Consider the following 12,468-nt stretch of genomic DNA (forward strand, 5'->3'; position numbering starts at 1 on the left):
ACAGGGCTCCGTTTTGGGCGTATGACCAGTCAAAACAGAAACGAGACGAATCAACCTGCAAACAGCCTATGGCGGTTTGGGTCGACCTTCGAGTCATGAAACGGCATTTTTCTATGAATTTTGGACGTTTTATATGTTTTTCGGTTTTTTTGGACTTTGTTTTGCTTATAACTTTCAGCCCACTTGTATTTTAGGGCCCATTCGAAATTATCCTATCTATTTATATTTATTAGAACCATGGGATATGATTAGTTTATCATAAATCAAAAATTCATTTTTTCCCTATTCACAGTGTGTGTTTAGCGTGGGAATCCAGATTATTGGTATTCAATCTGAATCAACGATAGTTTGAAGAATTGTTCCTGAGTATTCTTAGAATCAACAGGTTCGATTTGTTATCCAAAATTTCCGTCTGCGTCAAGCCTTTTCTGTCTGGGGCAAAACACAAGTTGGCTATCCTAATTAGAAATTGGACCACAGTTAGTTACGTACTTTTTAAAAGTTCTAGTGTATCTGATTCGGATCATTTTCTCCATATTGTCAACTGTTCGTCTGTTCTCACATTAGTTCAAGAACAAGGCTTACATCCAACGTTCGGTCCAACATAATCAGGATGTAACGAGGATCGAGTTTCTTTCGAGTTCATTCACCAACATTTTCACCTTCCATGTAGTTGTATGTTGTTAGGGTGTTAGTTAAATAAAGCTGATAACGTTAACCCGGAATGTGGAAACACTGTATGCATTTTTTAACCAAGGAGTAAGTACGATTAGGTCCCCTAATGGGTACCAAGTGAAAAAGTAGACAATTAAATCCACAAAAACAGATTGTTTACTTCTTGGTAAACATATATATAATTGATTTTGCATATCAAAAATGAGATACTGTGAGTTACTTTCTGTCTAAATGTTTGCCAAAGTCCAAACAAATGTACTAATTACTTTGGTAAACACATCTTAAACATGTGCTTAGCCTTTGAAATCCACTGAACCTGTACATTGATTAAATACATAGACTTCGAAAACTTAAATTAGCTTTACAAAAATTAAAGACCAAGTAAAGTGAAACAAGATAGGAAATTATAAATCCCATCTTTAAAGTTGATAAAAAAATTAGTCACAAATCTTTTGTTAATAGCACAGGGCTCCAAAAGGATTATACTTTACAACTTGTAATATGCCTTTACATTATAAAAATAGTCTACAAAGAATAAATAAAGGTGCAAACTGGTCAATATTATAACTAATCTTAATGATAAAGTTAGTTTAAGGGTATTTCATGCCTACCAATTAGCAAGCATAATTATTAGGAATATCTTTAATTAGTCAAATAATAAACCGACACGTTTACTTTAAGAGACATTATAATTTTAATTGCGTTTAAAATTTAAGTTATATTCCATCCACATGAAACAATAGTTTACAGTTGGAATCTTTTATCATTTTTTGAAAAGGGAACAAGTTGATTAGTGTTCTTATTTAATTAATGTTTAAGAATATTCGGTATAAACAATGTTCTAATTTGTTAATGTATACACATACCCGTTTCTCTGCCAGCCTCGATCGATCTTAATTACCCGTGATCACCATTGACTATCTAAGCCTATGTAGCATGTGCATTTCTGTTAGTTTTCATATTCTGTTAGGAAGACCTTACTGTTAAAATAAGCATTAATTTCTGCAGGCCTGTCCCTTGTAACCATTAAAATATATATTTGAATAAATGAATGGTTTAAATTTACTAATTAACCACTCCAGGTTTAGCTGAGTGGTAGGGCTTCTTTCCTCTTGAGAAAAAGACCAGAGTTCAATTCCCGGCATTGGTGAATCTAGGAATATTAATTTGGGGTTCGTTTAATTAGGAGTGGGAGTTTACCTGTTCATTAAAAAAATTTACTAACTAGAGTTGGGTGTATCAACAAGATTTAACCATCTACAACAATATATGTTTTATACTGTAAAAAATGTTGTAGATTTATCATTTTCCATAACTTTTAAAGTATTTACTTTCATTATTTAGTACTGCATTTGAACTGTAATAATGGCCTTTGTTGAGACTGATCTGTATGTAGATATGCATTGATATCAGACATAACATGTTTACAAAATCTCTTCTTTGCTGGATATTTGACCTTTTCTATACACCTTTAATAATGCAATATTATTATGGCCTTCCTTCCCTTTTCCTTTATGATTTGTACGTAATACCCCATTATTAGTTGTCGAATTCGAATTTTATTTCAACTAGGTTTTTATTCCTAGTTCCCTTTTTCCTTATGATTTGAACTCACTCATATTGTTAGCTGTTTATGCTACTCGAACTCTTGGTGTTGTGGTCCATAAAGAGTTGCAACAAAGTTAGTTTGAAGTGTTTCGAGACTAGTCATGGATCGATCAACACGATCTATAGGAGTTGTCTTTTTCAGAATTTGATAAAACAGATTCTAGTTTATGATTGAAAATCTTACCACTATAATAAGTAGTAATTGAATGAAACAAATTGATTATACTCAGAAAAGAATTAATACAATGATTTATATTGATAATTTAGCAAGAATCATGTATGAATCAAACATTTAATCAAAGTTAAATAAATTTATTACAAACAAGACATATGAACATCAAGGAACCTCAAAAAACATCACTGATATTCCTGCCACAAATTTACAGAAAGCAAAACTATATATATATGGATTGACTTAGTATATAGTAAATCCTATAACATTTTTTTTTTTTTTGGTTTTCTTTTCTTCTTAAATCTTAAACTTCTCCTGTCAAAGTTCAATGATACAAGTGACATTCAAAATATGAAAAATATTTCTTGGAGAACTCAAGCTGAAAGATTCATCTTCTCTTCCACTCCATCCATCCAAGCTATACTTGATGATGCATGATGATATCCATCTTAATTTGGTTCACTTTTCATACATTGCATCCCAACCCTTTTGCTTCTGACCCTTTCATTATTCTCATTCTTTTGCATGACACTATAAACATTCTGCATTTATCACACCATAACATTCATTAGCATATTGTTCACAATATATATACTTACTTGTATATTTATATACAGAGAAAAGAAAGAGGACTTACTCCCAAGGAACATCACCAACAAGCATCCAATCACCATCTTTGTCTTCATAAGTAGGTGCAAATTCAGATCCTTTGTAACCATCTCTCTCAGAATAAACACCAATTGTGAGTTTGAACATATTTTCCAGAGCTTTTAGAAGCTCAGAGTAACCTTTATAAATTTTTAGATCAATCTTTCTTAGATAAGGTGCACCATCCATGCTTACTTTCACATACATCCCACTTTCTGTTTCACTCTTTTTTGTTTGAAAGTTGTTCCTCCTGTAGTTCCTCACTGGTGGCCATCCTACCACTTGTGATCTGTTTTTTCAAAACAAGTCCATTAATCACATGTAACTAGTTACATATGTGTACATAAAGTCATGGATTATGTTAAAATGACTTACTTGGATGCAGGTACAGTTTCCATGTCAGTTTCTTTGGCTATAGAACTGCCTTTTGATTCGCTACGGTCATCGTTGTTTTCGGGTTGTGACCGTTTGTTGTTCTTGAAGCACAACTCTTTATCAGACTCGTCTCTTCCAGGTAACCCAAGTGTAAGATTCAAACCATCTTCCATATTCATCTTGCTAATATATATGTATGTATCTTTTTTCTTCTTCAAAACCTGAATGAGATTTGATGATATTTGGACGAACTCAACTTTGGTTTCTCTTATATAAGAAGAGTATTTTTTTTGTTCCCTTTGTTAAATGGGAATGTTAGATAGGTTGGTATATTTATATATGTGTAATGAATGTGAATGCAAAGAAATACCAAGAGTGGTGGGGTAGGGGCTAAGTATTTTATGTTCCCTTTGTAGGGCAGGGAAGTTAGATATCTGTTTTTTAAGTTACCTTACTTTTGCTTCACCTAAAACATATAACATTTCTTATTAAGATTCTTTTTTCTTTTCTTAAGACTAAACTTTTATAGTTATGTACATAATACATTGTTATATAATATTTGTAACATACCAACAAGGAGTTAACCTAGTGGTAAAAGAATTACTTAATCACCTTAAGGTCTCAGATTCGATCCCCGTTTGACACAAAAAATAATTCCTTTAAGGTATCCGTTACCAATGAAATCTAGACCCACATGTGAAGTTTAGATACGCGGGTTCGATTATTCGGGGTGCCAAGATGGTGTGGGGATTAGGATGGAGGTTTTGTGCCGGCATCATATGACTCATACGGGGTGAGTCGATAGGTATCCAATTGTAGTACCGGGGCTAGGGTTCCTTCCATTATTTTTTTTTTAAATCTTTGTAACATTGATTTTGACATAATAGAGATTAGTATATAGACATGAAAGAAGAATCAAAAGGAGTATTAGGTATTGTATTTTCAAGACATTGTGCGTTTAAGATGTCATTTTATAGATATGTCTCAACTTACTTTCAAAACCGCTTCTTTTATAAAAGGGATAAGTGCCTAGAAATGCAGGCAATTAATGCTCAAAAGTTATTGTGTGCACAAACTCTAGGTTAGCTTTATTGTGTTCACGAAACTTTAAGTTTTGGTTATTGTGAACATAAAACGGGATTATGGCTATGTGGGACCGGTTACTTTTACGTTGACCCGTTGACTGCATACGTGGCATGCACACAATAACTTTTTGGGATTAGTTTATGCATACAATTAAAAAAAACAGATTATTTTTTTTCAAACTCGTCGGAAACCGCAAATACTCGCCGGAAACCTGAAAAATCTGATTAAACCTTTGTTTCTTCGAATTAGACCACGAAATTCGCACCTAAATACTCAAAAATCAGCCGCGAACAACCCTCAACAAAAGTTAAACCGATTGAGACTCGCCGAAAAATTCACCAACTCGTCGGAAAAATTAAAATCACCATAACTTTGTTGTTTATTCGAGTTTCGACTTGAAACCAACACCAAACTGCTCAAAATTGTTGTCCGAAACTCGAAGAAACAACAAATTTATGGTGATTTTAAATTTTCCGGCGAGTTGATGAATTATCCGACGAGTCTCAATTGGTTTAACTTTTACCGAGGGTTTGTTCGCGGCTGATTTTTGAGTATTTTGGTGCCAATTTCGCAGTGTAATTCGAAGAAACGAAGGTTTAATTGGATTTTTAAGTTTTCCGGCGAGTTTGAAAAAAAATAATCTGTTTTTTTAAGTGTGTGCATAAACTAATCCCAAAAAGTTATTGTGTGCATAAACTAATCCCAAAAAGTTATTGTGTGCATGTCACGTAAGTTATTGTGTGCATAAACTAATCCCAAAAAGGTATTAGATTAATTTTTAGGCACATAAGTTAGATTAATTAATTATCTTTTTATATAAAAATAGATATATGTTAATAGATGATGACATGTTGTAACTAAAAGTGAGTGGAGGAAAGGAGAGAAAGGGGAGGTATCAAAAGTGGAAGTGAATTAAGGACAAAGGCAAGCTAAGCTGTCGGTAGCATTAGCAGCAGCTTTGAGGCAAGTGCTGCTATTTTTAGGGGACAATATTTCGACAAGCTCAGCCGCCCATATGGAAATGTGACTCTCTTTCAACACTTCCCCTCCTAGCTAGCTTCATCCAACGGTCAACATTTAGTCTTGTACTAAGATCAGGACCGTCCTTTTGCTCTTACTTTCTATAGAGAGAGCATCCCATGTGAAAATATGTACGTGTAATCTGTATTGGTTCGTGAAGGTGACCCGTACATTATACATTTTAACCGTATATTACCAAACATGTTTTATATAATTACCGTATATTACCAAACATGTTTTATATAATTACAGTATTGATATATAACATCTTAATGCCTTTCAAAAAAAAAAAACATCTTAATATATATTTAGTTGATCTACTACTAAATAAGTGATATACTTCCCATTAGTATAATAATGTGCGTGAAACACCATAAACATGCTTTTAGTTAACAACCAGAATTTTTGTAAAATCAAGAATTTTATTAGTTGTTAATGGTCAAAAACTGGACATACTGACCTTGTTCTTAACTCATTCAACATAAGGTTGCACAATGCAATTAATGCTTATATCTAGATGCATGTATTAGTTCTTAAACGATGAAATACTATTAAATTAAGGGATTTGCTAAATACAACCTGTATTTAAGTTGCATAAATTATTTGTAAATTTACTATAAAATTTAGGGGTGACTTTTAATATGGAATGTGCAAATTTTTTATGCACGTTAAATACAACCCTTTAGATTGCATTTAGCATTTCTCTTAAACTAATACCGGATTAATTAAGTAATGCGTATACGACATCTGTAGCGCCCTAAGCCAATGGCCACTAGTATAATTTGATACATGAGAATGTAACAATGTATACACGCATTTTCAACAAGTGCGGTTGAACAAAGTGGAAAACTTATTGATTTAGTTTTGTAATTCTGATTTAATACTAAACTCCAACCAAATAGTACTAGACTGCAACTTAGTTTAAGGTAATTAATAAAAATAAAAGGGTTAAATATCTAGAGATGTATGTAACTTGTACTTTATTTTTTATTGTATGGAAAAAAAGTTTCATCCAGTTTCATTGTATGTAATTAACTTGCAAAACTGAACGAATCATGTAAGCAACGGGCTAGATGTGATGTGGGGATCCCTCATTGTGTCACATCTCAGATGTCAAATAGTACCACGTCAACATCCAGCCGGTTTCTTACACGATCCGTCCAATTTTGTAGGTTAATTATATATAATGCACTAGATGAAAAAAATTTCACACAATATAAAAAGTGTTCAAGTTACAACATCTCTAAATACATAACCCTAAGCGCGCGTTTGGTTCACAGCATGTTTTTGGAATGAATGAAATCTTTCGGAGGAATTGGAATCTGAAGGAATAAAATTTGACGGAATGTTTTTGATTTTTTGAGAATTCAAGTGATAAAAGGAATGAAATTCCTTCCTCCATCCCCAAGGAATGAAGATTCCATCAAATGATGGAATAATCCTACGGAATGAGATTATTCTTTCTTTGAACAACCAAACAAACTAAGGATGAAATTCAATTCCAATTCCATCAAATTCTGTTAAACAAACGCGACCTAATAATAATTCAGGCCCTCATCTTTCAAATTCTTAAATTCGCCACTGTCCTCATTCCTTACAAAATGCCTGAGAGTCATTCTGAGCAGTTTCTTTTATCTTAGGATAAGGGTCTTTGTGTTTTTTTTTAGTTACCGTGTACATGCATTTACGATCAATCTTTTGGGTACTTGTATAGTAGGAGTAATACAAGTTATATGTATATGGCTGTATGCTTATAAGATAGTTTTCACGTTAAATGTCACGCTTGGTAGTTACATTTAAAATAAAAGGACTACCCTTTATGTGGAATATATTCTTTTTCAAGCAAATTGTGTCATAAAATAGCTATTAACTTTTGCACTTTTGGTATTTTCCTTTGTGTCCGTTTAAGCGTTTCGATATTGACGTGAAAAAGAAGCGAATAATGGTACAAAAACGTATTGGACACATCAATCACAACATAGAAGGGAGTCATATCACATTTGTTTTGGTTCATATATGTATTGGATTATGTATTTTTAGTAGTGGTTTATTTATGCATTTTAATATTTTATCATTGTTGAGTTCATTTGACGGATTAAGTTGGGAGATTTGCTTGTAAATTACACGGACTTCATTTACAAACTTCCCACAAATGGGTAGATGCATTAAATTGCTTTTAGATTTGTATATACCGCTTATTGCTATGTTCACATAATAAAGTTCATCGCTGGTTGAGTTTAAGGACTATGTATGTTACATACTCCGTAATATTTTACTGAAATGGTCAACTCTGTATGAGCACCTTCAAATGGGGCGCATTAATAACCTCATCAGTTATTACTATGTTAACCATTTCAACACCTAGGCGGTAAAGATTTTGCCTCTTGAGAAAAAGACCAGAGTATAAGTAGAAATAATGTAATTAATATGTGTGTCATGTTTAGGGATGTTAATTCGGTTGGGTTTTTGGTGTATAGAGCTATTCGGTTTGAGTTATTCGGTTTTTTAAGAACGAAAAAACCACCTAATACCCAATCCATACATATGACCACCCAATCCAAACCACACAAATAAAGTTCGGTGATTTAGTCGGTCTTTGGATTACCCAAATAAAAAACGCTTTTACAATTTTATTTTATATATTTGAATTGTCATTTAATCCGAATGTCAATTTACATCATTTTATTTATTTATCCATATACGGCTATTCAAATTACTCGGTGCATTTTGGTTATTAAGATTTACATGTTGAAATAACTAAAGTGGTATTTATATCATTTAGATTAGGTTATTATAGTTTTTATTAAACATTAAATGCTTAATTGGGTTTTGGTTGAGCCCCAATTGAGAATTATCTAAACCAAAACCGAACCGTTTAACGACTTCCTTATTCGGTTCCAACTAAACACCAAACCAAATCCAAATAATCCAATCCAAATAGTACATATGTCAAATGAATTGGGCGGATTATTCGGTTAATCCGAACAATGAACACCCTTAGTCATGTTAGCATGGACGGTATCAGTAGGGGGACGGGAGACGCCTTTCTTAAAAATTTGAATTTTGCTATAAATTTTTAAATTTTTCTTATGAATTTTTAAGTTTGTCTCTTTCGAATTTTTTCCTAAAGATTTTTATGATCTTGTCCTCTTTTAGATTTTTTTTTTCTAGTATCGTCTTTATCACATCTCTTTCCGACATACAGCTGACACAATATATTGTCAATTAACCTCAATCATATCGACATATCCTCAATATTTCCGTCCATCACTTAAAGTTTTATTAATTTATACACACGTGACACATATATAAATCCATATGGATATATAAATGAAAAGGAAAAATATCATACGCGAACACATTTTCTTCCTCACCAGCACACTGATTAACTAATGGGATCAAACGGATGCACCCACCAATCACATGATGCCAATGGCATCAGTGGTGAATTGGTGATGAGCTTTAATAAGGCAACTGATGTCCCCGTTGGCACCATTCTAAGGTACAATTGGTAAGGTATAAAGAAAATATGACAGTTTTTTTAATATGGCTTTTATTTAATTTTGTTGTTGCGAAATTGGGATAGCCAGTTGGTAAATCGTGTGGTTGTACTCTTATAAGTTATAAGAGTCCAAAATTTCTCTTTTTGTGAGGTGTGGTTCATTTAAGACCATGATATGTGATATGAATTGAAGGCCAGTTGTACACTTTGTTGAGTTTGACCTGTCCACTATATTAGGAAGTTTGGCCTTATAAAAAGGGGGGGAAAATTAAATAACAATAGATACATACAAAGCATAAAACTAACAATTACCAATTTGAAACAATTTTTCTAGCTCTGTCCGTGTAAATAATAAGGGTATTCAAAATTGGGTTGTCATAAGCAGTTATAAGGCAGGGAAAACACGACAATAGACGATGTATGGCGGAGACGGTAATATTTGTGGGATCATCTCATCTTTGTTCATGAATTGATTGCAAACCTAGAATATTGTAACTCAATTACCTTATAACATCATTTTCCAGCATCTTACTAGCTGCTAATGAATTTTTGTTGTTAAAAAATATCTCACTTTAGTTGATTGGTTTGAGAAGTGAAATAATATACATACCTATTCATTGTTATATTTAACACATGTGTTTTACCGAATTATAATTAGATGAGTAATACTTTATGATAAATAAATTAAAAATTGTGATATGAATATTATTTCGCCAAAAGAGACTAAATTGTCGTGTTGATATAAGTTCGTTATAAAATTAAAATTGCGTTGGATCTACAACTGTCTAATTAAAACTATTTTGTCATGAATAGATTTGTTTAAAATAAAAAAAATTTGGTGTCCAAATCAAAAATTATAAATTTTGAAGTTTCATGTTTCAAAATAAAGAAATCCAAATTTTGTGTTAGTGTCCAAAATGTGAAAATAAAAACTTTGATGTTTGTTGTTTATAATGAAAAAATTAATTGAGACTTTGTTGTAAAATGAAAAGTTTAAAATTTTTGATGTTATTGTTTATATTAAAATATTCAAACTTTCTTGTAAAAATGAAAAGGTTTTGAAAGTTTACTATTCTTTTCATTTGTCTTAATACAGTAGATAAATAAGAAACAACGAGGCTCATATATGTTGGTTTAATATATGTTGGATCGGATATTGAGCATATGATTTCGAGATTTAGATTATGTATTTGAGATTGAGAGTTTGAGATTGAGATTGTTCATTTCCGGTTAAAGATCTACTCCGGTGGATCTAACCCTTTTTTTTACTCTCTTTGGGCCGGAGATCCCTTCCACTTCGGCGGATCTGGAAGCAGTCTCTCTACTTTATGTATGGGTAAGGTCCTGTCTACATCATACCTTCCCTGTACCCCGGCTTATGCCGGGATTGGATACCGTTGTCGTCGTAATTTCATTGTCAGAAAATACGAATAAGAATCGACCTAAAAAATGAAATTGAATTCCTACACCGTTTATCGGTTAGAACAAATCAACAACATATATAAAACCAACATGTATTAAATGTTGGGTCTAAAAGTTCATCCAATTGATCTCGTTGGATTAAGGGGAAAAAAAGCAACTGATCTTATCGGATAGATTTAACCACCAAAAAAAATTAATCGGATTTTAAGAGAGTGACCAATAAAGCTCGTCCATTATCGTCAGTCGCCAATAGACCAATGATGGAACTAACGAAGCCAAACAACAATTTGGTGCCAATGGCGTCGCTTAAGTGAGCTTCAACCAATGATGAACCACTACTAGAAAAATGCATTTAATGACACCGATTGCGTGTCATAAAAGGAGTCAGATAACACATTTTTTGGTGTCATAAATCGACCTGTTATAAGGCTTTATGACACGCATTTCGCACGTTATGAATTTATCACACGCTTTTATGACACTATTTTCTGACACCTTTTTTGCGTGTCATGGTTCAAATTTTTAAAAAAAATTTTTTGTATATAAAATTACTAATATCCACACATTAAATAATAGTTAATCTCATAATACAAAAAAATACACAAATAGCAAAAGAGCAAATTTCATATATATCAAAATAAATGTTTTTCATACAACCAGAAGTTAGTAACAGGTAACCTAATTGTATCTAGCTTGACATTGTTTCAGTGAGTTAGATTCATATCACGGGCTTTCTTTGAGTTTCTTGGCGACGGTAGCAATGTGCTTAGCCTGATGGAAAGCTTGCTGCAACTGTTCACGGATAGAAGGCACAAATCTGTATAATGTATTGAGGGTCAACTTGGATGACCCTACTGGAGTGGAATGAAATACAGTGTCTACGTTTCTTATTAGGTCCACAAGTTCCTTGGACAATGTTAATACATTTACTACCTGCAGAGGACAACCCAAAACAGATATTAGCCGAAATTAAAATTATGCTTAACTTTGGATCTTAGCTGTGCATATCAGTTACCATACATTTCTTAATCATGAATAATATTTTCATATACCTTCCATCCCATAACTCAATAGAATGCACAAAGAGACCAAGGTTACAAATTGCGTACTTCAAAAAGGATTAATAAAAACGTTGATTTAACATATAGTTTGGAATAAAGACTTATCGCCGCCATGCTTATTGCATATGTTTATATAGAACTATTACCCTAAAAACATATTACTCCCCAATGCATGAAGCTTTAAACGTCTAAACATGTATTACTTCGAGCTTAAATATCATAAATCTTCATATATGCAACAACAGAACCTAAATATCATAAATCAAAAGTATTACTTCGAGCCTTAAACAAAGTAACAAACAGGAACTTCATTTCATCCATATAAGGAAATTAAATCAAAAGATGTAACAAATAGCTAGACTAATTTATTAAAGCTCGTTGCCAAGTAAAATGAGTCAAAATTGCTGCCTATAAGTACACCATTATATCCATATTAAGAAACGACAGAGTGTAATAAGCTCACCAAAACAGTGTCGAGGTTGTATATGGCCCTATGAAAATTAAATTACAAGTATATCGTTGCACAAAACTGCAATGCAAAACAAAGGATCTTATAAAGAGACAATATATTAACACTAAAGGCTATAGAATATACCAGATGTAACATTTACAAGAAAATTGACATATCTATCTATTTGTAGGCCAATGGCAATATTGCTGTTACCTTACTGATCACACTTTTTTACAATTGTCTGCTTTTCTCTTGCAGGAACGATTGCACACAGTTCCTGAAGCTCCAAATAATGACATCAATTAAAAATTTAATGTTGGAAATAACATACATTAGGTTCTTAAGATAATTAAATAGGGATTATGGCACCGGAGTGTAACCAACTATGACTCAATGGTTATGTAATGTAGTGACCTTTCAAACTGGCTATCTGATGTAAGTACCTTCT

At 32.5% G+C, this 12,468-nt stretch overlaps 1 protein-coding gene and 1 long non-coding RNA gene across 2 annotated transcripts; both read right to left on the reverse strand.

Moving 5' to 3' along the window:
• Window positions 1-2,625: 2,625 nt before the first annotated feature.
• LOC122606490 (auxin-induced protein 22D) lies at window positions 2,626-3,780 on the reverse strand. The gene is made up of 3 exons (XM_043779351.1): window positions 3,479-3,780; window positions 3,093-3,392; window positions 2,626-2,997 (listed from the first exon to the last, which is right to left on the reverse strand). The coding sequence occupies exons 1-3, from the start codon at window positions 3,655-3,657 to the stop codon at window positions 2,922-2,924; spliced, it is 555 nt and encodes a 184-aa protein (XP_043635286.1). The 5' UTR covers window positions 3,658-3,780; the 3' UTR covers window positions 2,626-2,921.
• A 7,326-nt stretch (window positions 3,781-11,106) lies between these two features.
• LOC122587092 lies at window positions 11,107-12,138 on the reverse strand. The gene is made up of 2 exons (XR_006322113.1): window positions 12,033-12,138; window positions 11,107-11,441 (listed from the first exon to the last, which is right to left on the reverse strand). It is a non-coding gene; the product is annotated as an uncharacterized LOC122587092 (long non-coding RNA).
• Window positions 12,139-12,468: the final 330 nt, after the last annotated feature.

This window comes from Erigeron canadensis, chromosome 1 (assembly GCF_010389155.1).
Source record: "Erigeron canadensis isolate Cc75 chromosome 1, C_canadensis_v1, whole genome shotgun sequence".
NCBI lineage: Eukaryota > Viridiplantae > Streptophyta > Magnoliopsida > Asterales > Asteraceae > Erigeron > Erigeron canadensis.

Coding starts and splice junctions, on each gene's coding strand:
- LOC122606490 (XM_043779351.1), bottom strand. CDS start 3,657: ATGAATATGGAAGATGGTTTGAATCTTACACTTGGGTTACCTGGAAGA. Junction 3,393..3,478: donor GAAACTGTACCTGCATCCAA/GTAAGTCATTTT, acceptor TTGAAAAAACAG/ATCACAAGTGGTAGGATGGC. Junction 2,998..3,092: donor GTTGGTGATGTTCCTTGGGA/GTAAGTCCTCTT, acceptor TGATAAATGCAG/AATGTTTATAGTGTCATGCA.